General features: G+C 39.1%; 2 protein-coding genes across 3 annotated transcripts in view; one reads left to right on the forward strand and one right to left on the reverse strand.

Moving 5' to 3' along the window:
• bicdl1 (BICD family like cargo adaptor 1) overlaps window positions 1–2655 on the forward strand; it is a 61433-nt gene extending 58778 nt beyond the window's left edge. For both annotated transcript variants that reach the window (XM_030142701.1, XM_030142702.1), the window contains one exon: window positions 847–2655. In XM_030142701.1, the coding sequence (XP_029998561.1) occupies window positions 847–1014 (168 nt within the window). In that variant the 3' untranslated portion in view covers window positions 1015–2655. The remainder of the gene's footprint in view (window positions 1–846) is intronic.
• A 6830-nt stretch (window positions 2656–9485) lies between these two features.
• Window positions 9486–20983, reverse strand: rab35b (RAB35, member RAS oncogene family b). The gene is made up of 6 exons (XM_030143678.1): window positions 20670–20983; window positions 18328–18378; window positions 18102–18225; window positions 13615–13739; window positions 12171–12295; window positions 9486–11842 (listed from the first exon to the last, which is right to left on the reverse strand). Exons 1-6 carry the CDS (start codon window positions 20719–20721, stop codon window positions 11714–11716), a joined length of 606 nt encoding a protein of 201 aa, XP_029999538.1. The 5' UTR covers window positions 20722–20983; the 3' UTR covers window positions 9486–11713.
• Between the last annotated feature and the right edge of the window lie 6525 nt (window positions 20984–27508).

Consider the following 27508-nt stretch of genomic DNA (forward strand, 5'->3'; position numbering starts at 1 on the left):
GAAAACACCAATTTTTTTCTCTTTGATTTAGTGTAAAAAGTCATTAAATTATGAAAATGTTTACATTTATAAACTATCCTTTAACAATAAAATGTGAATAACCTGAACACATTTGAACAACCTGAAATGTCTAAAGAAAATTAAGCACAATTTTAACAATTTTCTGCCTGTTACTAAATGTTTTGTAACTTTGTAGATCTGATCTGTAATGCATATGTATAAATGATAAGTTGAGGCAGAATACTGATAATAAAATTACACTTATCTTTCTTAACAAATTCAATTTTTTTCAGGCTATTCACATCCTTTTTTGTTTGGATAGTTTGTGAATGTAAATACTGGTATTATTGAATGTTATTTTTTTGCACTAAAACAATTTAGAGTTGTAATTATTTATTGGCTATCATGCTATTATTTTACTGGTCTGGCCCACTGCAGATTAAATTAAGCTGAATGTGGCCCACGGAAGAAAATGAATTTGATACCCCTGATGTAGAAGACACATGTGATGCTGTTGAAAAGCTGAGAAACTGCATTTTATCTGAATTATTTCAACGTATTGATAGGATTAGAGGTTTAAACGATATTAAGCATTTTAGATTTGGGTCATTGGCCTCAGGAACAGAGATAAATGTCTTAAAAAGTGTCAAATTGAACCTGTTGCAACCTGCAGAATCTGTGCAGACACACTGTGGAAGTCAGGTGATGGTGGCGTCTGGAACAGTTTAAGATCAGCAGTGAATCCGATCTGCTCAAAAACATCCCCAACACCTCTCCTTATGCCCTTTTCTCCTGATTGTTTCCTCTTTTTCCTGGCTCTCACCTCCTACTTTCTTCTTTTTGTAGGATGATATGCACAGAGTGATTGACCAGCAGCTGATGGACAAGCACCAGGACGAGTGGCGTTCCTCCTTGTCAGGGTCTTCGAGGACCCACGGCAGTCAGTCCTCCAGGCGAGCTCACCGCATCTCCGACCGGGACAAGAGACTTTTTTCTTTTTTCAAAAAGAACTGAGCCCTATTGGACTGGCCCCGAGCACAGCAGACAGACAGAGACAGACGAGGTGAGGGTGAGGGTGAGGGTGAGGGAGTGACGACACACACCAGGGGAAACAACTCAGCCAAAGATGGCCTGTGGCACGAACTGAGGTTTTTGTTGGGGGCTTATTTTTGCACTTTATCTGTCCCATTCCTCTTCTCTTCACAGATTAATTGGTGACTGGTGACAATGAGAGATAGAAATACAGGAATAAGACGTCCACGTAGGCTTCAGCCCCTCTTTTAGAAAGCTATCGGTTTTACAGAACGTGGACAGAGTCACAAAGTTTACCTCCAAAGAGGAAGGTTTCCTTGTAGTGCCTACGACCATCTCTACTGCCCCACTGCCAGCTCTGTAGAGAGGGAACACTATAACACTAATTCTTTCCGTATGCATCCCAGTTATCAGGCCAAGGGGAAGTACAGGTGGATATATACAGTGAGGGGCACAGCAGGATTGTGAGAAAGGACAGAGTATGATGAGCATCCTCTGGGTAGGGAGCATCATTCTGGAGCCGACCCACCTGATCTCTCAGGTTTATTCATTTGTCTGAGGAACATGAGGCAGAAGGTGGACTTATCAGGATGGTAGATAAACGTGTTTGTGTACTGTACGATGAAACAAATATATTTTCTTATCAACAGCCATGCACTTTTTGATTTTATACATATCATCTTTTAAAGCCCGACACTCAATGTGAGAAAAAGGACACCCGATAAAAGGGTGCTCAGGCACTTTGATAGAGTTAAAGGGGCTTAATATAGTAATTAAAATATATTTTTATATTAACAATAGTTTATAAAAACATTACCCAGGGATAAAGTCTACAGATTAACTATAGCTCCAAGTCCGATATATGCAGCATTGGTTGCATTTAATAGATGCAACAATGCCTGCATGTATTGTCCAAGTTGATAAATAGATAAATACAATGTGAAACTGTAATGCAAACACTCATTTAGAAGAACAGATCATAATCACTTGTTTCTGCAGTTACTTTCATATTTATGGAGCCTTTTAATGTCTCAACGTCAGTCAAATGTTTTTTTGTTTTGTTTTGTTTTGTTTTTAACCAGCAACAGCAGCAGCTTCAATAAACCAAATGTAGAACATGTGCAAAACATTAAACAGCAAAAAGATTGTAACTTCAGTAGCTGGTGCATATCAGTTAGAGACAGACTAAACCAAGCAAAAAGAAGAGTAAATGTGATCAAGTAGACATAAATATTTAAAAAATGTAATTGTTTGTGGTTGTTTGAAATCAGAAGAAAAAAAATGCACATGGTCCTTCTGCGAAAGATTAAATAAGAATATAAATGAGCTGAAAGTGAAGCCACCTCCAAGCGTCTGATTGAATCTGATCAGTGATTGATAATTACAGCTGTCAATCACACCTTTACCTCTCTGAAAACACCTGTGATTAAACAAAATCGTGGCGTCATTTGGCAGATTTTCACAGGTAAAAGTCTCAGACCGCTTGAATTACAACAATCTGAAAGATATTTATGGAATTACAACGAATGATGCTTACAACTGCAGCTGTGACATATAAACAGGCACTTCTTCTAGCATTCATTCACCTTAACTGTTTATTACCCTGCTGCCCCCTAGTGGCCACAAATAAACAAAAGCTCGATCTTCAAATAAATCTTCAATAATATCCTCCTGAGACCCAGCAATGCATTTTTGTCCTCTGTAGTGGACAAGAGTTTCACAGTTTTACTTAAAAAAAAAAAAAAAAAAACTCCACTGAAAAGGACATTATATTAAAAAAAAAAAAAGGAAATAAAAAAATGCATCTGAAAAAATTGTTGCAATATGCTGTTTCCAATTAAGGCAATTATGTAATGTAAAACAGCGAAAATGTTTACTTATTGGGTCTCAGGAGGTTAAATAATAAAAACTGAAGCAGGAGCTGAATTATTCTGTTTTAATATATTTATATCAAGATGTAAAAATGCAGGATCCTACATTTCCTACAATGCAACCAAAACCATCTATATCTGATGCTGTTTATAGCCTAATTACACAGATTACTCATATAAAAGTGTAGTCAATAAGCCATTCAGAAGCTCAGTATACTGACATTTGAACGACTTTTTGTTATGAAACCTTCCCTTGTTCAGTCAGCGTCCAAAAACCAGCATATATCAGTTGTCACATCTATTTTCCATCTGTATGAAATGCAAGTAGACCTTCATGTTTCCCTCTGACATCTGAATAAACCTCTGGGCGGCTGCGGTCGGTGATAACGTCTGTCCTGATGGTATTATTTTTCTACACTTCATTCTATATTTAACATTAAAGATCATTAATCGGAAGAAAAGGCACCGTCTGACGTCGTCCTCATGATGTCAATCATCTTCCTAGTTGACCAAATTTTCCAAATGTTTACATCAGCTTGAGAAGGAGGGAGAGCTGTCAGAGTCAATCAGTCTGTTTGTGTTTCATATTGTTAAAAAGAAAACAAAACACACACACACACACACACACACACACAAAAAAAAAAAGCATGTATGAAATCTGCACATACACACTTCCTCTGCGGCAGTCGACAGCTGAACAACACCCGACAGAAAAGTTCTACCTCCATTCTCATTGCTTCAATACTTCATGTGCACTTTGATTTCTTAGCTGCCGGGCTTCCGTTTAGGTGACATATCTGTGACTCCATCCAGCAGTATGTGTTGACCTGAAATCTCCAAGCATGAATGACTTACAGTGTGATGTCTGATGTCTGTCTGTGTCTGAACTCATGTGTAATGCAGCTGTGCAAACCTATGCAGATGTCTTCTTGTCATCTCAGCTGGTTGTTGGGAAGGATCAACCCAAAGAGTGATTTTTATATTTAAAAAGTCAAATAGGTTTGGTCAAAAGCGATATATTTATAAGAAAATGCATACCTTTTGAATGAAATCTTTTTTTTAGAAGGAAAATCCTGTTGTTAATCATAGGCTTGTTTTGTTTTGGTTTTTTTTTTTTCATTTTTTTTTTTTTCATTTTTCATTTTTTTTCATTTTCATTTAACATTGTTGCCCATTCTTTTGTGACTGTTCAGGTGTGGAAAGCAGTTGAGCTGAAATCGGTGAGCTTTAATTTACTGGAATGAAACAAGAGAACTGACTAAATTACAGATTCATTAGCCAGTAAACACATAAAGTTATGAATAATGGCTTTATTAATAGTTCAAAAGTTGTAATCCTTCATAAATGAGGCATAAACAAAAGCAATTTTAAAGGTTCAACGTGTAATATTTATGGAGACGTAAATAGAGAAATAATACTTCAATTAGGGTGTAATCAGTTTACTAGTTTTATCTCGTAACTGTCTTCGGTGAATGTATATTGGCCAACACATAATGGCAAAAAAAAAATAAAAAAAATACTCAAAGCATTTTGTCTTGGATCAGTCAAACCTGGAAAAATCTGCAGACTCTATTAGATCATATGCATATATTTAAGTACAAAAATTACGCTGAAGATATTAAACGTCAAGGGCGTCACGTAAAATAATAGCATAATAACCTATAGCCTAATTTTTCTTATTGGTTTAACGTGAAAAAAGTAAAATTACATTATGAAAATATTTACATTTCATTCTATCACAAAAAATTTGAACAACATGAACTGCCTTAAGAAAAAAAGGTGTAATTTGAACAATATTATTTGTGTTACTACATGTTTTGTGCATTTGTAGATCCACTGGGATCTGTAAGTTGTGTTAATAATAATAAGAAGGGACATAATATTGTTAAAATTGCACTTATTTTTTGCAGTTTCTTAAGCCTGGTTGCCTCGGTACCTGAGACAACCACAGTTCCATCTGTGTTGCCATGGTAATGCTACACCACGCTTGTAGAAATATACACATTCTATACATCCATGTAACTAGAAGAACATCAGATAAATGTTCAACAAAACCAACTGTCAGACATGAAAACAGAATCTTGACAAGAAACACGTAAATGGACAAATATCTAAAAAAACAAAAACAAAATTAAGTCCTGGACCAGTTTATGTTATGAATAATTTAATAAAACAGACCAATGAGACAAACTTGGCAGCGCTAACACTAAGCACGAGACAAAAAAAAAAAAAAAAGCAAAAATAAAGGTCTATTATGAAGCAATGATATTGAATTTTGTCTTACCTTTGCTGTTTTCTGATCATAACTTGGTTTAAATCAGGGGTGTCAAACTCATTTTAGTTCAGGGGCCACATTAAGCCAAATTTGATCTGAAGTGGGCCGAACCAGTAAAATAATAGCAGAATAATATATAAATAATGTCATCTCTAAACTTTCCTCTATGTTTTAGAGCGAAAAAAGTAAAATTATGCGATGAAAATGTTTACATCTACCAACTATCTTTTAAAAAAATGTGAATAATATGAACAAACTGAAATTTCTTTAGAAAACAAAGTGCAGTTTTATGTCTCAGTTTATCATTTAAACGTGTAAATTACAACTTATATATCACAGTGGATCAATAAATAGACAAAAGATTTAATAACAGGCAGAATATTGTTAAAATTACACTTCAGACATTTTAAAATGTTCATATTTGTCAAGGTTATTCTTGTTTTTGTGAAATGTTAGTTTGTTTTAGTGTAAATACAGTAAAATGACATGAAAATGTTTACATTTACAAGGACAAAAATTTGGAGTTATGATCATTTATAGATTATTATGATGTTATTATGATTTATAGGTTATTATGATGATCGTATTTGACTGATCTGACCCACTGGAGTTTAAATTGGTCTGTATGTGGAACCTGAACTAAAATGATTAATGTCTTCAGTGTAATTTTTGCATTTCACAAATTCATTCCAGGGGCCGGACTGGACCCTTTGGCAGGCCGGATTTGGCCTCCGGGCCGCATGTTTGACACCTGTGGTTTAAATGCTTACAACTAATCCATCCATTGTTTTGTGTTACATTGAAATGATTCCCACTGGAAACAAATGGCCCAGGTTTTAAGAAATTTCAGGTTCTAAATGGATGTTCAGCTTATTCACATTGTCATAATATGATTTTACTTTTTACACACCAAAGCAATGAGAAAATTTGGATTATTATTTATAGTATATTATAATTTTACTGGTCTGGTCCACTTAAGATCACATTAAACTGAACTAAAATGAGTCTGACACTCCTGATTTAGACTCTTAGAACATTACACTGTGAATGTTACTGATTAGGAATTAGTGAATTTCAAGCTCACAGTAGTAAACATAACCAATCTGTGAATAGATTTAGCATAAAAAAGGTTTGTAGATCAAACATTGGATGAGTTTTCCCAATTAATTTAAATGTATGAAATAACAGAGGGAATTTTTCACAACCTAGAAGCTAACATTTGTTCATTTTAATGATTTATAATGGATTTGTCAACTTATCTTTTAGCCATTAATACAGCCATTGATTATGACTTATATTGTCTTCATAAAAGTTGCCAGGTTTGGAAGTACTGAGTTCTTTTTAGGGATGAAAAATGACCAAACATGGCCAAAGTTAAAGGTAAAGAATGAAATTACAGAGCAAACCCTGACATTCCTGTTTTGGTTGTCAGGTGAGAAAATATCTGCATGAAACACCAGTCTCTCCTGCTGAACCCAGACTATAATTAGTCTATTCACACCACTTTTTTTTCTCTTAGAAACATCATAATGTATCATATTTTTTTCTTTCCACTTTATGTAACTATGCTGTTTGTTTCTTATTTTTGCCTGTATGTCTTATTCAGGACCATCACTCTGACACTGCAGACTGTACTCATTTTCCAACTGAAAGCATTTCTTTTATTAAAGGCATGTCTTCTTTGTGTGTCTGCGGCAAACGCCCTGATGCTGCCACCGTGCGACGACTGGAGTGTGTGTTGTGGTGACGGACAGATCTGCCATTGAGCGTGTTTTCATTCGCTTCACTTCGTCTCCACTTGGTCAGATGTTGTTTGGAATTTAGTGCTTTGGGTGGGCTCATTGTGCTCCGTGTGAGTGCTTCCATTCACCACTGACTGAGTTGCAGAACGCTTCGAACTATTCAAAATATTTATCATGCAATTTTCTTAGTGTTTTGGGGATTTTTTTGTACGAATAAATTCTTTACAATCCGCTTGTGTCCCATGACTTTACCAGAAATGCTTTGTTTCTAAAGAAAACAGGTAATTCTTTGGTTCTCTTTAGAGGTCGACCGATATGAGTTTTTCTAAAGCCGATGCCAATTTTAAAAAAACTTGGTCAGTCAATGGCTGATTTCTGAGGCCAATATTTAAGGCTCTTTTTTTTTTAACCCTTTCATGCATACTGGTCACTACAGTGGACAGCTATTCTCCAGCTGTTCTCTTATATATTCATGGGTTTTGTTTTAGTTCCATATCAGCAAGGTTATTATCGTTAACGAAAACTAATGAAATTAGAATTGTAAGAACATTTTCCTTAACTGAAATAAATAAAAGTATAATTAAAAGAAAAAAATGATAACTAACTGAAACTGTATTGTGTGTTTACAAAAGTAACAAAAACGTATAAAAATTATGGATAAAATTCCCTTCGTTTTCGTCTTTGTCAGTATCGGAATGATATGAAATCGATTTATTTCCCCCATGCAATTTTAGCAATTTTAATTTTCTCGTCCCCACTCTACCTGGAAACATGTAGACTAAAGTTGGGAGAAAGCAGCAGAGTCCTGTCTGGGGTTTATTTGAATTTGACGGCGAAGAAGATAAAAGACTTAAAAAAAAAACTAAAACTAAGCATTTAGAAAATAACAAAAACTAATAAAAACTAGCAAACCTGCTCTAAAAATGAATTAAAACTAACTGAATTAGAGAAAAAAAAAAGTCAAAACTAAACAGAGCTAAACTATAATGAAAAATCCAAAACTACTATAACCTTACATATTAGCCAACATAGTAGACACTTATGCATCATCCCAAACACTGACATTCATAGCATTGATGAAACTTTATGTTCTTGATAAACCTGCACTAACATATTTGAGTGTAAATCAATTGCAAATTGTTATTAGACTGTAATTTCAAAATTTTCTTAATCAAAGTTTTTTTTTTTCATATTATCTCCATGAAGTGAGTAATGACTAGTATTATAGTACATTAAAATGTTAGAAAACTTCAGATTAGCGGCATGACAAATATTATTTTATAGATTCCACACAGTATATCACTTTCTGATGATGGGTTTTAAATACATGTTTCTTCGCTTCAAAAATTAAACGCACGGTGTCCAGCTGAGTGGACATTTTTGTAACTCTGTGAAAAATAGGTTCATAAAAAAAAAAAAAAAAAATCAATTGTATTATTTTTTTCAGGCCTAAAGAGGAATAAAAACACTGAGGAAGAAAAATTTTGACTAAGGTTCTCATAATTCATGCATGAAAGGGTTAAAACACATTGACCGTAAAATACAATTGAAACACTCAGATAATTAAGATTTTTATGCAGCAATATAAATTAAATTACTATTCTTTTAACATTTATTGAACTTCAAGTGCTGCCCACACAGGTGCCTGATCAAATATCATAACATTTTTACTACTGATCAAATATCGGCTGTCAAAAAAAAAGAAAAAAATTAAGGCCGATATTGAAAAAAATCAACATATATCGGTCTACCTCTTGTTCTCTTACAGAATCCATCAATGAAAGGAATATTCAGACCCTTTGCTGAAGTCCAAAAAAACATACTAATACATCAACATAAAAATACTCCAAAATAAATACACTTTACAAGCATTATCATCACTGTGTATTTTATGTATTTTCAGTAAGTTAGATTATTGTGAAGCATATATTTTATTGCTTTATGTTTCTGTCATATTTATTGAAGATGTTGATTTTTAATACTTTATATCCAATTTTACATTCAGTGACTTCAGACAAATCTAAAGGTTCATCATGAGTTTAATATGAAGAAAGGAAAAGGTTCTTCACCAATTCTCTTCAATTTTTACATTTCTTGAAACCATGTGAGAAGTTTATAAGGAAAATTATTGTTCAGCAGAGCTGCTGAAAACTGGTTTTTGCAAGGACATCAGAGGACAATGGAGGTGAAAATATATCAACTATATGTGCATTCATCCTGAAGAACTTCACAGACCAGTGAAATAACGTGACTATATTAACATTATTTAGCACTGGCCATTCAGTGATCATTAACCATTCATGCTCTTGTGGGATTATAAATGCACTGTAGGTGGAGGCTGTATTTATTCATATATGACCTCTGCTGACAGGATTTAACATTTCAACCCACCTGCAAAATCTCACACAGTAAACATTACTTGAATAATTAGCAGTTTTTCAGTTTGTGAACCAGGCTCTTACACTAAGGTACAGTGACTAAACACAAGCTGTTGTTGCCGCCTTTGGAGAAATGTAAACTTCCTCAGATAAATGTGTTAGAGGTTTCCGAAAAACCAGTGCACAGTTCCTCCCATATAGTTTTTATTCACAGAAAGCAAAAACAAAAAGACACAGGTTCCAAATGAAGTTAAGACCAAGCCTCAAATCACTGACGGATGAGATCAGTCATTATGTGTCAAATATTTATTCCTTTAAAATGTTTATTACTGATTAAATTCATGTAGGGAAAAATGAATAGTACATCTCTTTTTCTCCAGTGTACAGCAAACCACAGCTGACGAGTGTGTTTCAACCAAAGCACACGAGGCATGTTTAGCACATGCACAGTTTGGTGTGCTTTTTATGTGTGTATGTTCTATACTGAATATAAACACACAAATATATTTATATATACATACACATAATGAGTAGAAATCATAAAGTGTGAGATTTGATACCTTTTCTCAGCCAGCACAGCCACCTCTCTGTGTCTCAGGATCCCAAACCGGCGGCCAGAGTGTGTCCAGAGGGAGAAAATTTAATGAAGCCAATACCTTCATTAACTGCTCTCCCAAATCAAAAGAAATAAAGAAATGTCAGTGATGGACACTGCACCACGCTTCTGCCTCTGAGACAAACCCTGGCGGCGGGCGAGGAGCCTCAGGCCCCGACACGGACAGCGCCGACACAGCAGCTCGTCCCCGTTTGTTCTATGGTGAACAGAGCAGTTCCACCGTGGATGCAACAACACTGTCCAGTAACACGTCATCTGAACAGGTAATGGAGTAGGAAACCAAAAAAAACCGGGACTTTAGTATTAGTCGTCTGTTAAGAATATTCTGCAAGCGGTGAAAACAAATCCATAAATGCAGGTTGTGTTGTTCATACCCCTTCAAACAAAGTGTTACATGCACAGACAAAACATGAGACAAAAAAAACACTGTTATGGACAAGGGGTCACCATGATGACTAAAAGAAGCCAGTTTCCAGGTGACGTGTGGATCCTTGCGTCGATGGTTGGGGTAGGGTGGGGTCGGAGGCGCCCCTTGAGGTGTCGCTGTGAGAGGTGCTGATATGTGAGTGCTCTGGGAGGGAAGAGGCCAGGGGCTGCAGGAATACACAAAAAGGGAGGGGAGGGGGGGGGCAGCCCTGAGCGCTTCCTGAGGACTCAACTGAGTCCCATCAGACCCCGCCAACCAGGGGTCACTATGGCAACAGTCCAATGAGAGGCGCCACTCAGCACCAAATATTTTATTTTCTCTATAATATTGGCAGTATCATTGTTTAAAAAAAAAAAAAAAAAAACGGGAGGAAAAGGTTTAAAAAGCAAACTCTGAAAGCATAGTAAGACTGCAGTGAACAAGAGCCTGACGTCCCAGAGCTCCAGGAGGGGATCCACTGCTCTGTTGCACTTAAAAAAAAAAAAAAAAAAAAAAAAGACAAAGAAAGAAGAAGTCAAATCAATCAGGTTGTTGGCTCAGCACTAGAGGAGATTAAAGGGAAGAGGGTGGGAAGCTTGGCAAAATACAGACGAAAAAAAAAAAAAAACCCTAAAACTTGAGAAGAAGTCACCAGTTCTGTCCATTGGATTAGTTTGCTAAAGGCCATCTACCAAATCATCAACATCCGTGTGATTTTCTTTTCTTTCCCATCAAATAAAACTAGCAGTTCATGATGTGTTGGCGTGAGCCGTGGTGACACAGGTGTCTGAAACGTTAAAAGGAAAACCGTAGAAGAGGTGGTGAAACCTTCACTCTTACTCAGACGCCTGTAAAACAACCACCTCCCATCCAAACACACATCTCGTCCCCCCCTTCTCCTCCCAAAAAAAACAAAAACAAAACATAACACAGAAAAATAGATCCAGAAAATGGAGCGCTCCTTCTCTTCAGGCGCAGAGTTTCACTCGACTCTGAATGTCCCGTGTGCAGTGGAATGAGAAGGAGAGATGAGATACTGATGGGGATTGTGTGAATATAAATCGGAGCTTTATGGCGGTCAGTTGTCAGCTTGCAGATCCTTTCAGAAACAAGGACCTCTGGTCAATAGTGCCCATCTGCTGAATTCCAAATAAAACTTGATCTGACGTCTAATAAAATCTGTACAATTTTTTTAAAGTCTTCATGATTAATTTGTCCAAAGGGGACATTTTTTTTCCATTTATTTTTTTAATCTTTCTTCGTATATTTATTAAACCTTTATCTGCTCTTTAATTTAGATGCTCTGAGTCCCGTCGTGTGTGTATGCGTGTGTGTTCTCTGAAGAAAAGATGCCGTCATCGGCCCCTTTTTGCAGATGGCGGATTGAAGTTTGCTAGCAGCACTTTTTCTTTCGTTTACTGTTCCGGGTGAGTTTGACCACGTCGTTCTGTTGCTGCTGCTGCTGCTTGGCGAGCACCTCCTTCTTGGCTCTTAGCACTAGCTCTGTGATGCAGTTGAACATCTGCGGGAGAAGCAGAGGCCGGCGGCGTGCGGTCAGTATCGCTCAGGCACAACAGCCACATCAAACACAGTAGTTTATGACAAGTATGCAAATCAGCAGAGACTCTACCCTCGACTACTGCTTGAAACGGTTCGACATTTCACAGCTTGGACTTTTCTGACCCAAATATAAATGTTCACGTCAACATGTTGGAATTTTTACAGCCATCTGATCAGTACATGTGACCGAGTTCTCAGACGTACCTCATTCAGGACTTCGCTGAGCTCGGCTGCATACCAGACATGTCCGAGAGAATGGCGCCGGACAAACGCGACAAACAATGACTTACCTCTTCAACGTTGATGTTCTCTTTTGCACTCGTTTCGAACAGGTTGATGCCCATCTGCTCTGCAAACTTTTGCGCGTCAGTCGTCTCGACCACCTTGGAGTTGGGGTCGTCGTTTTTGTTTCCCACTGAAAAGATAAAACATCAGATGCAGTGATGAAACCAGTGTTTCCAGGTTGGTTTTATTGGGAATCCAGTTTATTAAAAAACGACAGTGACCCAATTTACTATAAATGTCAAATACAGATTGCACAAAGACTGGATCTGTACACACGTGGAGGTTTTTCATGTACATTTTTGACACTTCTGCATCACTTTATAACATCACCTGGGCCATATGTTTGATAAATCACAATTTCTTATTGAAAACACACATTAAATACTACTATAAAGACATGTACACAGGTTTTCATTAGATTATATATTAACTTTACATTCAATATTCAATATGACAAGTTACTACAATATCAGAGCTGTGTTTTCCCTTTGTTTTACATATAGTTGTGAGTTTTGGGGTAAGAAAATGTCTGTTTTTTCATAGATATCATTTCTCATCTTTTTTTTAATCATTACAATGTCTATGTATGAAAATTTGGTAAGGTTAGAGCACATAATAAACATCCGAAGAGCTTAAATGAACAGTATATAGCATTATGTACAGATAAGGTATGGTTTCTGTATTTTATTAACATGCGTCCTCATATATGAAATGTTCAACAACAGAGAAATCCATCATTTATTTACTTTTACGTCTTTCTTACTCATTTTAATTCTATTGCTTCACGTTATTTCTACTTCAATTTTCATCAGAATTAAACAAAATAATGTGAATATGTCACTAAATCTGAAGTGAATAACGTTATAAGCTGTTTTATTGAGTTATTCCTTGATGAAATGACTACAATTATTCATGCAGTGTTCACGTTTCAGGCTTTTTTCGTGGGAGGTAATGACAGAAGAGGTGGATCTGCCATGAAGAGCAACTGCAATGACACACAAACACATACTGTACTACTAAAGGCCACTACTGCGATGCAACTGCAATTACTGCGTATAGGATAAGAATATATACAAGTCACCTATTTCATCTTGATGTTCGCTGCTTCAATTTTACATTACTTTGAGTTAGATGGTGCCCAAAATCCAAAACTGTTCTGGTACCATTTCTCATAGTACTAGTGCAAACCTTACAATATGAACATTCAGTACTGTTAGAAACATATTCCTCTCATTTAACATTTTCTGAAATATGTGAAATGTAAATAAAATCAGCTGCAACCCAGTCTTTGGAAATAGATGAAATAGATGAAGTAAGACAGGTAAGCAGCAACCACACTGCCTTACAGCATCTCTACTGTCTGCACTACTGTCAAGGGCAGAGTATTTTTAGGCAAAAGGAAACCAAGGTGACAAGCAATGCAGACTTTTTTTTCCTGTGTGTACTCACCTAATATTCGGCACACATCATCACAGTTCTGGTTGATTTCATGTAGCCATCGTTTGACGTTGACGAACGACTCTGCACTCGTGACGTCGTATACCACTATGACCCCGTGCGTGCCCCTGTAGTATCTGAAAATACAGAAGAGAGAGGGGAATAAAGGCACCATCCACACAAGATCGTACTAAAAAAACACATTAATAGGAGAACAGTTGAGCTATCCAAAGGTAATGTGCTTTAGTTTACTATGTAGATACATTCACCAAGAACTAAAAGGTCAAAACAAAAAACAAGACCGCTACCAAAAGTCTGAACAACCTTGTGTTAAATATTAGATTGATAAGCAGAACTAGTTTGGAGGCTTGCTCCTTGAGTCGGTTTTTCACATTACACTTGATTGCAACAGCCACAGGAAAGGTTTCTGATCCATAAAGCAATTACTGACATATTCCACCAAGAAGGAAAGTCACAGAAGGTTATCTCTGAGACAGCTGGCTGTTTCTGGAAGGTCAACCAGAAGAACAAGCAGAAAGACATTCACCAGAAAGAACGATGGATTCAGCCGTGAAAATAATTTAGATCACTTTATAAGCAGACCCTAAAAGGCTTGGATGGAAAACCACAAGTCATACACTTAGTAAATACAAATGTTAAGTGTTCAGAATTTAATTTTATGCTTTGTCATTCTGTAATAATGTACCATCTCCAATGAAAAGATTTGTACAACTCTGAGCAAATGATCAAAGTGTCATGGTCACAAACTATTTAACTACCCTATCGCACTGTAATCTGAGAGGTGATTGTAGAACATGTTTAGTCTGTTTAGAGTGTTTTATATGATTGTATGGGGGGTTTGGGAGAGGGGGAGTATGGGGTGGTCAGACCTGCATGCATGTTTAACCTCCCAAATTCTACTTCCTACTCTGGATATGTGCTTTGTTTTTGTCTTTACCTGCCCAGGGACCACAGATGGAAATTAGCCTGTAACCAAATCTGGTGCATCACATCTTTTCTGCCTCTGATTACTGTTTTTTTGCACATAGACCATGTTGAATAAACTAAATTACCCTAAAAGGAACCAGTTTGACCATGTGGGTGAGATCCGTAAGACATGGACAGGATGAGGAGTTAATGCATTAAAGGTGAAGACAGCTAAACTGTTTACATTTGTAGCTTTTTCATACTAATATTACTGGAGATGCACTTGCAACTCTTGAATCTTTAGCCTCCTTTTCAAAGATAAAATGTGAACTAACTTTATAGACTTTATCTAAACATAGAGGAGAAATCTGTAAGTGATTGAGGACGGAGTGTGTCTTCTTAAGGAGAGGGGTGGAAGCCTATAGAAAAGCAGCTGCCTCACACAGACGATTACAGCCGAGTCAACTGCAGACCTGCAGCTGAAGCTTCAAACGGAGACCAGGCCCCAAACAGGGAGCATCCCCACTGTAGCTGCACTGTGCCAAACAAACACAAAGGACCTTTTGTTGGGTTTACTATGCATGTGTGTGTCAGTTTTTCTGCCTGGCGTGACAGTGTGGGGATGTGGCGTTGTCTGAGCATGTCCTCGATGTCCAACAGTAACAGGCCACCAGACAGCAGCGGTGTGTGTCAGTGTGTGCATGTGTGTGTGTGTGTGTGTTCATTGCACATGATTACAGCCGTAAACAGCTGAACACACAGCAGCCACTGGAGGCCCAGGCTGCAACCACCTTTGCTGAAGCTCCCAACAAAAACTGGAATAAAATGTTGATGGTAACCGCTATTTTTATCTCATTTCTTTTTAGTTCATTCTAATTACTTTCTAAAGCACATTTTCTGCCTATGTTTTAGTACTTAATCAGTTTCAGTGTTTTTTGTAATATTGGATATTAATCAGGGCTAAGATTCCAAAAATGTAAAAAAAAAAAAAAAAAAAAAAGCACTGTATAGGCGAATAAAAACACGTCATCAAACTTGGAGCAGGTGATCAGCTATCAAAGGACCCAGTATTTGTGTTGTTTACCTGAAACATGTAAAAATACAATAAAAAATGTCAGATAAAATGAAACTTAATATAGTTTCAACTTGATCATTTTTGATTGACGACTTGCTTTTTGATTCAGTGAATTCAGAAATATTTTTCTTGCATTGTTTTCACTGAATAATAATCATATTTGTTAGTAAAAGCCAAAAGAAAAGATTTTCTATTAAATCACTGCAACTTTCACTGAAGTAGACCGTATAATGGAGAAAAACTCATTTTACAAAAGAAAAACGAGAATACCCTGCCAGGGTAAAAGTGTGAACCATAAGAAGTTATTTTAGACCAAAACTGTTGCTTTAAAAAGCTGTACTCTGTGTTGTTCTTTTATTCTGGGACTTCAGAGCTCCTGACTTGGGCCTGAGCCTGGAGGCGGCTGTGGGCAGGCCACGGGCTCAGCCTCAGGGTCAGACATATGACAACCGCTCTGAGCCGTTCTACCCCGGTGGACTGAACAGGTCCCAGTCCATGACCAACTCCACACTGAAACGCATTTATGACCTAATGAGGCACCACACCACTCTACTTCAGCACTGAGAACAATCAGCCTAAATAGGCCGCCGGCTCGGTGGAGGGATTCCTGCAGATCGACTGGCAGCCGTTCCTCCAAAGTAGGACGGTCACACTCCTCGGGGGCTGAAGCGTCAGCACTGCGGAGGATTTCAAGCTTTCTGGATTGTTTTGGTGTTCTGACTGTCCTTGCTTCAGAACAACTATCAAACATGCCCTCCCGGCATTTTTAGTCCTGAACAGTGACAGCTTAATGACTGCAAAGTGCTGTGCATGTGTGCCACAGTCCCAGTAAAAAAGCAGAGAGAAGGCAATGACCGCATCCTGAGCAGGAGGTCACATCAATGTTGGTTCTATCAGTTCAGCCCAGATTTGGTTCCTTTATACAGCCAGAGCTGCAACACAACTCTACTCTATTCTGTACAACAATGTCTAGCGTCGTCTTGTAAACTACACTGAAACTGTCCATATTCAACTGGGACACTCCCAAAATAATCAGTTTGACAGTTGGCAGGAGAGAGAAACTGAAAACAGCGCAATCTGCTGTCAGAAACTTAAAGAAATACAAGAAAACACAACCATTTAGGTAAATAGTTAGTGGGAAATGTTAATGTTGATGTGCTTTGGTGAGAATTATGACCTGTGCAAACAAACACTACTATTTAATATGGCAGAGAAAGACTACGCATGTCCCAATTTACCAAATTCAGTCAACTAAAAACATAAGAATGCTTTACTGTACTCAGCTGCATGTTGCAGTGAGCAGGACAGCATACTTTTCTAGCTATTTCTATCCCAAGATGTGTCAAATCAATTGTCGTAGTTACAAACAAGATCTTGTGAAAAATCGCATGATTCTTCTTTTCATTTCAAAACTTGTGTGCCCTGTGTAAAAATAATACACCCAAAATGTATGCACACAACACACAATAGTGAATACTTTGGAAATACCTTAGATGACACAGTCATAAGCTGTTAGCTCATGACAAAGACTGAAAAGGAGCAGAAATACCTCATCCAGCTCTGTCAAAAGGTAATAATCCACCTACCTGAACCTATAGTTCATTAATGCCAAGTCCACATACACACATTTTTAAGATGAGTTTTGTCTCCTCTGTCTACAAGACCAGATCTCAATGTGTCTTGGGTACATTCATACCTTAGAGCAGTAAACTTGTGATCAGATCACCCAGGATGCATGTTCAGATTCTACCTGGTGTGGACAGGGCCATATTGTTTCCTTCCACGCATACTGAGCAGCTGTGCTTTTTATTTGTGTTGTGACTCAGCTGACGGCAGAGAAGGAGCTAGTCAGATTCAGTTAATAAGTCCTGTATTAATCACATGTTTAACATCTGTATCTCTGTGTGGAAACCCCTGTCATGTTGTCAAAACATAGCGTAGAAGCAAAGCTGTAGTTATAAATTCTCGATGCCAAAGTGAGGAAATTCAACAAGTCTTCCATCTGGACTTAAAAGACAACACAGACATCTCTTGAACTTTGGATGAATATAACAATCAGAAGGTTTTGGTCCTACACAGACACAATAGCTGCATCAGGTAGCTCCTATCAGCCTATTCTATATATTATCTGTTGGTTTCATGTATTTACAGTGTTTTCTTCTAAGGCACACTGATGCCATACAACAACAAACAGCAGTGTAACTCACAGCACTACCAAGTGAGTAAAGACGGCCAGCCCTCGCCGTCATATAGTTCCACAGCATGAGACCAAGAGCCTCCCTCTCACATCTGTAATTAGGATCTGTGGGGAATTCCACCCAGTTTCAAAGAGCAGCGTGGACCTATTCTGGCTGTCTAGTACTCACTGCTTCCTTAAATAACACTTAATCGAAGGACCACAGAAGTTTTTCTTGGTTTCAGATTTGGTTGTTCCCATGAAAAACCAAGAACTTCACCTGAAAACCACATGTGCACATCTGCATGCAAATCTACTTACGTGGAGGTGATGGTGCGGAAACGCTCCTGTCCTGCTGTATCCCAGATCTGTAGCTTCACCTTCTCCCCGTTGATCTCCACTGTCCGGATCTTAAAATCCACCCCAATTGTGGTGATATAGCTACCTGCAGACACACATTTAAAAACAGAATCAGCATTTGATGACCCTCATCTAAAGAGTGTGAAATCTTGAAATTTACTCTTTGAGGCCATTGGAAAGCACACACCTGAAAATGTGTTGTCTGCAAATCGCAGGAGGAGACTGCTCTTCCCCACTCCTAAAGGAGGAAACACAATAACAGGATGAGGTTTCTGTTGCAGTGGATTTTCAAAACAAAACAGAAACATGAGAATAAACAATTCTTGTTATACTGTACGTATATTGACTTTCAGCTTTCACACTAAATTGAAGACATACAAGCTGTGTTTGTTGCACTACAATATGTAAAATTTCTGGTGGAGTTTTGTTATCTGTAGTTTGAGTCTAGTTGTAACAGAAGAGTTAACACACACAATGTCTATGAGGCAACGCCAGACACAAACCTTAACTACCGCTAAAATCCATGTGTACCTTAAGATTTAGTACTACGCACTAAATATACGCACCTGCTGTAAAGTGTAGAGGGTAAAAGGGTGTGAGGTAAGTCAGACTGCACCCTGCGTGGTCAATAAATACATTCAGATGACGCTTGTACCACAATGATGAAATCAGTGCAATAGCTGAATATGTTTTAGAGAAAGGGAGGAGTAAATGATACGAGGGATCACTATGGTATCTTCGACAGATTAGTTGTCAGGTTACAAGGTAGGAAGTGACTCTACTGCCCAGACTAGGGTGGGACTCAAACCCACAGGCCTCTTACTCTGACTACCTATTGTGTTATTGTCATCTTGTGTTTGATTGGTACCAGCATAAAAGCTCTCAGGTTCCTGTGGTCTCCACACGACAGAGTTTTGTTCCAACAATAAGCAAAGCTTCAAAGCAGCAAAGCGATCAGACCATAAGTTTGAACTTGAGTAGATGTTGTGTGGCAAGCCTTAAAAATAAAACATCCCCTCTGAAACTACATCACTGAGGGTACGGTTGTATCTGTGTTGTTTCTATTTTTAATGGTCTATTATCAGCATTCAGCTTGGAAATGTGTGTAAACAACACCTCATGATGTTTTGAAAAGGAGTGGAAATTAATATCTTGAAACTGCATACAGACAATCATGAAAAGCTCAGAGATATTAATGACTCATTATGTGTTAAACCACCTTCTGTGGCTAAATCTGTCCACAGCACGTGCCCCTGTGTCAGAACACAAACTAAGCAAATGCAGGAATGAGAACGTATTACTCCCAGCAGAAGATTCGTCTACATCCAACTGTTAAGGGGCAAAAGGTCAAACCATCTTGTTCATATAGTCTCCATGAAGCCTTACAGACAGTTGTACTTCCATGCTGCAGCTGAGGGGACACTGGCCTCTGTGTGTGAGTGGCAGTGAAGGGCTTGCTGTGCCTTTGCCTTCCACTGTGATCAGCCAGCTGGTGGGGTAGTGCCAGGACCAGGGTGGTCAATGAATGCAAAGATCATTACCCACAAAGAAGTTCTGATGGGTGGACACTACACTCATACTATGGGTGGGGCCCCAGTTAAAATCATGGTCGAGAAGAGCTCCTTGACACTTCCATTTTGTACTCACCTGTGAACGGTTTCAATGTTTACAACCCCCTTTAACATAATAAAGAGGCTTAGCGCAATATGCAATACTGTTAGAACCTCGGCAGCCTCTGGGAATTAGCATTACAAAAACACGGCAGACTACAGAACTTACTTAAACGATACTAACCATACCATTAACACAGTCTCACTTCAACATACTTTGGCTGGATGGGTGCAAATCAGACTGCAGTGCAGCATTCCTCCACTTTCATGGAGCTAGCATTGCCATGCTAGCAAGCTTAATAACAGAATGTAGTCTTATAACTTAATTAAATTTACCATGCTCAGAAATGATAAGACAAGTTATATTTATAGCCTGCAGCAAAACCTTAATTAATGAACTAAAGGGGTTCTCTTTCCTGCTAACGTACGCTAACAGTTAGCTTCACAACCATGACTGAAAGTGTAGTTAGCGGTTAATGTTAGCCTAACTTTCGGCTAACTAGCAAAGCTAACGAAGGATACAAACACAAAAACAAATACAAACGCTACGTAAACCCAAGTACTGAGATTTGAGTTGCAGCGTGTGTTTTGTTGTGGGACGAAAGCAAATGTCTCATTCAATAAGTGAACAAGGCAGGAAAATATTCGAGACAAACCCTGAAGCTCTGGAGGCGATATCCGGCCTGATCGGCTGACATGCTCAGCCCGGACACCCAACCTCCGCCCTGTCACACATCCAGAAATACGGCGGATTTGCACATTACAATAAACATCCCTTTGCAGAAATTAAGAAAACAAACATTTGGAAAACGTGCCGGAGGAGCACACAGTAGACCTAGAGCTGTGTTTTTGCTTCTTCCCGTGTAAAAAAAACACGACAAGGCCCACTTCCCGTCCCGCATCCCCGGCGTCGGCTTACCGCTGTCACCAATGATGAGCAGCTTGAAGAGGTAATCGTAGTCCCTGGCCATGCCGGTAGCTGGTGGCTCACCCCCGCCTTGTGCCGCTTGTTTGCTCGGTCTGGTTTCCGACACCTATTGGCTCGTAAAACTCACAAACCCCCAGGTCCCCCGGCGTAACAGAAACCAACCACAACCGATGTTAGACCTGTTAGCCCCCCGAGCCGGCGGCGTTTTTCTCGGGGTTTCGCGGCGTCAGCAATCCTCTCTCTGCGCTGCAAACAGCCGGAAACTCCGCTTCCTTCTCTGGTGGAGCTGCACCCAACTCTGACCCGGCCTCACTGCGCAGGCTCCGGCTCCAGCACCGCCGTCCCATCCCACTGAAGAACACACGCCACACCGGCCCCGGACCGGCCGCACCGCGGTGGAACACACTGGGTCTTCAACATGTCAGAAAATATTTAACTACTGACACAAATCACATTTATGTATGTGTGCATTTACTGAAAGTTGCAGAACATTATAAGTATTAACACTTAACCCTTTCATGCACAGTGGTCACTACAGTGGACAGTTATTCTGCAGCTGTTCTCTTATATATTCATGGATTTTGTTGTTTTGTTGTTTTAGTTTCGTATCAGCCAACACAGTGGATGATTATGCACCATCCAAAACACTGACATTGAAAACATAACTGTAACTTTGCTGTTCTAGATAAACCTGATCTAACATGTTCAAGTGTAAATCACTTCCTTGTTATTGTAGACTGTAATTAACAAAAAAAAATTTTTTTGGGCATATTATGTCCATGAAGTGAGTAATGACTAGTATTAGAGTACACTCCAAAGAAAAAGTTGAGGATATTTCTTTTTTTGTCATTTTTGCCATTTGTAAATTAAACTATGTCTTGTCATTTTAAAAAAAAGTGTTTCAATTCAATTCACACACACAAATAAAGTAAAAAGCGTTGTGCAAGAATCCCAACTGAAAAAAAATAGCCCAGAAATTAAAAAATATCCATAACTTTTTGTTTGTAGTGTATGTTCAAATGTGAGAAAACATCAAATTAGCAGCATTTCATGCTTTTATTTCATAGTTTTCATTCAGTATATCAGTAAATACATGTTTCTTTGCTTCAAAAATTAAACACATGGTGTCCATCTTGGTGGACATTTTTGCAACTCCATGAAAAATAGCTTTATATATTAAAAAAAAATAATAATGTAATGTAATGTTTTTTTAATGCCCAAAGAGGAATAAAGAAAAAAAAAATCTTGATTAATGTTCTCATAATTCATGCATGAAAGGGTTAAAGGAGGGTGGGAGATTTTTTCCTGGAGCATTTTTTTTTTTTTTTTTACTATATTGCTTAAAATCTCCTTCACACACCAATTACAACCAATTAATTAAATGCTGTAACACCAAAAAAAAAAAAAAGTCACCTGTGTGACGGACAGGACTGAAAAAACACCATCCAATCATTTTAGCCGACCCATCGAAATGATTAAATGTCTATCAAACTCTACTGCCATTTGCCCCCCCACCCCCCCAGCAGCACTCATGAACCCTCGGGAACAAGGGGGGGTGGGGGGGTGGTCTGAAGAAAGTGGTTTGGACTTTTGAATTGAGTATTTTCCAAATGTAGCTTGCTTCAACAGTTGTTCAAAGATCTCCTACCCCACCTTTAACTACAGGAGGCATCACTGTCCTGTGTTTGCAGCAGCAGCAGCATGGCCGAGGGAAAGAAACCCAAACAGGACAAACCCCAGCTCTAAACTATTAGATTTGAAGTGGCTCAGAGCTGTATTGAGTTCACACTGGACGGCAAACAACGCCTCAATTTCTGTTTGCAGGGGTTCCTTAAGATGCAGAAGTGTATTCAGAGGATGACCTAACTGGATCACCTGGACCTCAGCAGGAACTTCATCAGAAAGATCCAGAGATCTATTCAGTGTTTCATCGCTTGAGCTTTCTGTACCGGAATAAGACCTCCTTCACCCGTTCAGCCAAACGCACACTTGTTAAAATGACCATCCTGCCCATATTTGATTAGTGACACCATCTATAGGATGGCTTCTCATTCCATCCTCAGCAAACTTGACCCTCTCCATTCTCACCATTCTGCCATCCGTTGCAGGTGCTCCTTTCTCAACTCACCACTGTGACCTGTAGAACCTAGTTGACTGGACCTCCCTCCACACTAGACGGCTCCGTCACTGGTTCCATCTCATTTACAAGACCTTACTAAGAAAAACCCCTCTTTTCCTCTCCTCCCTTCTGCACCTCTCCCATTCTGCTCTCAATCTTAGGTCCAGTAATCTCATCAAACTCACAATCCCCAAAGCCCGCACTGTCTTCGGTCACAGTGCCCTCCGATTTGCTGCAGCTAACGACTGGAACACTCTACAAAACACCCTCAAACTCACTGTCCTCACATCTCTCACTGTTCTTAAGCAAAACCTGGAACAAATTTTAGTTGACTGTTGCACCTGTTGAGTATTTGTCTTTTACATGTCTCACTGTTATTGTTGTAATGTATTTATTTATTAACTGTTTGTTTCTGTAATTGTTTAACTTTGTTTTTTACTCTGTTCTTAATTGCTTGCCTGGGTAAATAAAGGTTAAATAAATAAATAAATAAATAAATAAATAAAATCAACATCTGCATTTTGAGCCTGCACAGCAACTATGTAAGTTCAGAAAGAAGTTACTTTAACCCTTGTATTATGTTAAGGGTCAATTTGACTCATTTCAGTCTCTTCAAGACTCTTCCTACTGCTTCGCATGTAGACATTTTTCCCTGCCTAATGCACTAGACTCTGCCTTTGCATCACAGCCAGGCTCCTCCAATTGGAAAACGGCATTGTCCAAGGAGTCTGGGTTTAAGCTCCACTTGAAGTCAGAGCTGCATATCAATATAATGTACGCATGGAGTCTGTATAAAAGGGCTACTAAGATGAACACAACCATGTTAAAGTCTATGAACAAAAACTGACAAAAGAAAGTGGAAGAAAATCAACATTATGTGAAAACAATAGCAAATGTGCTTCTTTTGACTGCAACCCAAAATATAGCACAGAGGGGTCATCGAGAGACTGAGGATTCTAAGAATAAGGAAAACTTTTTGGCCATATTAGATGAAATAGTGAAGCATGACCGATTTATTGAAAAAAGGCTGCATGCATGTGGCAATGCCAAATACACAAGTCACCAAATCCAAAACAAAATTCTTCAAGGCTTAGCTGAGATGATACAGAGTGAAATTATAAAAGAAATGAAAGATAATGGAGTGATCAGAGTGATTGCAGATGAAACAAAAGACTTGCAAAAAAAGGAACAAATGTCTTTGGTTGTACAGTATTATTACAACGGTGCCATCCACTAAAGCTTCCTATGCTTCCAGGTAGTTGAATGCCTTGATGCAGCAGGTCTCAGTAAAATGATTGTCAATTGTCTAGAGCAGGGGTGTCAAACTCAGATCCTCGAGGGCCGGTATCCTGCATGTTTTAGATGTTTCCCTCTTCCAACACACCTGATTCAAATGATAAGCCTATCATCAAGCTCTGCAGAGGCCTGATAACAACCATCAGGTGTGCTGGAAGAGGGAAACATCTAAAACAGGGGTGGGCAATCCTGGTCCTCGAGGGCCGGTATCCTGCATGTTATGGATGTATCCCTCTTTCAACACACCTGGTTCACATGATAAGCCTATCATCAAGCTTTGCAGAAGCCTGATAATGACATTCAGGTGTGCTGGAAGAGGGAAACATCTAAAACATGCAGGATACTGGCCCTCGAGGACCAGGATTGCCCACCCCTGATCTAAAACATGCAGGATACCGGCCCTCGAGGATCTGAGTTTGACACCCCTGGTCTAGAGAGACAGGGTCTGGACTACAGAAATAACCTTGTGGGACAAGGGTACGATGGTGCATCTGTTATGAGCAGGAAACATTCTGGTGTATCTGCAAGAATTCAAAGCAATGCCAGATTTGCATTTTACGTTCACTGTAAAGCACATTGCTTGAATTTAGTTCTTGTTGATGCTACAAAAGCAGTGCCTGAGGTTGTTGACTTTTTTGCACTTCTGCAGCAGCTGTATAACTTCCTGTCTGGCTATTATGTGCATATGAAGTGGCTCGGGGTTCAGAAAGAGCTGTATCCATTGCAGCAGCCCAGGGAGCTACAGGGCACTTACAGACACAAGGTGGGCATGCAGATACACAGCATACCATAATCTGAGAGACAGACTTCCAGTAGTTCTGAGACTGTTGCAGGAACTTGCACTTGAAAGATGTGGTGAAAGATCAGTAGAGGCGAGGGGTCTTCTTTCTTTGATAGATTTACAGTTCATAGGGCTTTTGGTTACCTTTTGTAGTGCTTGGTGATGCCAAATGGCTTTCTGACATGCTCTAGTGCAGCACTCTTGATCTAGCAAGGGCTGTGGATCTAGTAGGTGCCCTTATAGACACTTTCCAGGACTACAGAAATCAGAATTACTTTAGTGAACTATGGAGAGAGGTTGAGGAGCTTGCTGAGCAGTGCAAAATTGGTGTACAAACACACTATAAAAGACATCCTAGAATAAGCTGAAGATTTCTTGACTCACTGGTGATGAGCACTGTAGGACATACTACTACTAATAATAATGGATTAGATTTATATAGCCTATGGCCCCTTTGACCACCACCAAACATTCATACACCAGTGTGGGTGGCAGCACTGGAGGCAAGGAGGGTAAAGTGTCTTGCCCAAGGACACAACAGCACATGGACTGAGCAGGATTCAAACCGCCAACCCTTCGGTTATTGGATGACCCACTCTGCCATCTGAGCCATGGCCGCCCCCATGACTGAGAAATTATAATGATGAGGGCTTCCCAGATCACTCTTTTATCACGTGATTGACTGTATCATAACTGAGCTGAAGAGGCGTTTTTTTTTTTTTGTTTTTTTAAGTTGTGAGATCATGCAAGGTGTGCAGTCTCTAAACCCAAAGAGTGCAACTTTCTTAAATGAGGAGCCTCTGTTTGCCTTTGCACAGACCTTTGAGTCAGATTTAGATGACCTCAAACATGAAGTTCACCAAACCAAGCGACTTCTTGATAGAAGAGTGAAAAGTGGATTAGTCAGACCATCTACTTTGCGTGATTTTATTATGTTTCTTGAACCTTACAAAGAGGTTTTCCATGAGATATTCAGACTTTGCAAGATTGCTGTTCTTACTCCAGTCAGCACCGCATCCTGTGAGAGAAGATTCTCTGCTTTAAAACTAATTAAAACTCACCTCAGGACAACAATGGCCGATGACAGGTTAAGTCACCTTGGCACTCTCAGTGTCGAGTCAAGGAGGGCACGTGTCCTCAACATGGATGACTTTGTGAAACATTTTGCAAGTTCTCACCACAACCGAAGGATTATGCTTTTCTGAACCTGCATAAGGTAGTTTGGCACTTAGTGTCTCTGGTCATGACTAAACTCTGCACTATGTTCTACTTGGACCAAGGATAGTTTGGCAGTCAGACAATACCCCTGGTCATAGTGAAAACCTGCACTATGTTCAAATGTTCAAAAATTATGTCAAATTATTGTTGATATATTGATGCCTTTTTTGAGTGAGTGTGTGAGTGAGCAACAGTGTGTGTGTGAGAGTAAGGACAAAGACACACCAACCTGACAGCTGATTGTCACCAGAAAAGGTAGGCTGACTGATCAGTCAGCTCTTGTCTCCCCGACACAGTCAAAAAAGTGTGAAGAACACACCAAATCGACTACCACCTTGAGCGTACATTCTGCACTTGAGCGAGATGTAAAGCCAGAAATGACGGAACATCTCTGTTGACCAAAACACAGAGCTCACTGTCGTCAGTCATTGTTGTCAGCAGAGAGTGTTGAGTAGTCTCGAAGGGTTGGTGTTGTACTGGTCGAAGGGATGGTTAGTAATAAGATGATACTGGTGTTGTCAGCTCTAGGGCTTCTTCTTGTGGAAGAAGAAAGATGGTGTGTGTGTGTGCCTTTGCTGTGAGTGTGTAACTGTGTGTGTTTGTGTGAGTGAGTGAGTGAGTGAGTAACTGTGTGTGTGTGTGTGTCTGTGAGAGAGAGAGAGAGAGAGAGAGAGAGAGAGAGAGAGAGAGAGAGAGAGAGAGAGAGAGAGAGAGAGAGAAACTGTGAGTTTGTGCACTTTCATTAATGTAAAAATGGTTTCATTGTTGCCAAGTTGTTTTAAATTTTGTACATTAATAAACTGCAAATTTCATACACAAATCTCATCTCCTGTGTGCTTAATATGTACTTAAATATACTATGACATTGAGAGACTCTGATTGCAATTGTTCGAGAAACAAATTCATTGTCATAGTCTGTGGACCCCCTGAAATAGCCTTGGCCACCCTCTGGCCACCCCAAGGATAAAAGTCTAGCTCCGCCACTGGCAAGTGGGTGCAGGTGAACAGTGATTGACAATCCAGTGTATGTGATTGACGTGAATGTTTGGGAGGCCTTGTACACAACGGGTGAAATATGTCATGTTTCACAATGAACCCAAAGCAGCAAAGCGGAAATAGCCAAGCGTACAGTCAACACACGGAAGTGAAACGTAAGTTCCATTGTTTGAAAAAAATGAAAAAAGTCCCATCTCCCATCCCTCCCTCTGTGAGTGAGCAGAGAAGGCCACCTTCAAAGCTCAGACCACTAGACCAGTGGTGCACTGAACAGTGGTGCGCTTATGCTAGACAGTGAATCGTAAGGTCTTAGATACCCTATCCTGCATCGTATTCGTGCACCACTCACTGCATCACTTACAGAAATACATAAATGGGAAATTGCTTGTGGCCCATTTACTCCACCCTATTGGGTCTACA

The sequence above is a fragment of the Sphaeramia orbicularis genome, chromosome 9 (genome assembly GCF_902148855.1).
Source record: "Sphaeramia orbicularis chromosome 9, fSphaOr1.1, whole genome shotgun sequence".
NCBI classification, from domain to species: Eukaryota; Metazoa; Chordata; class Actinopteri; order Kurtiformes; family Apogonidae; genus Sphaeramia; species Sphaeramia orbicularis.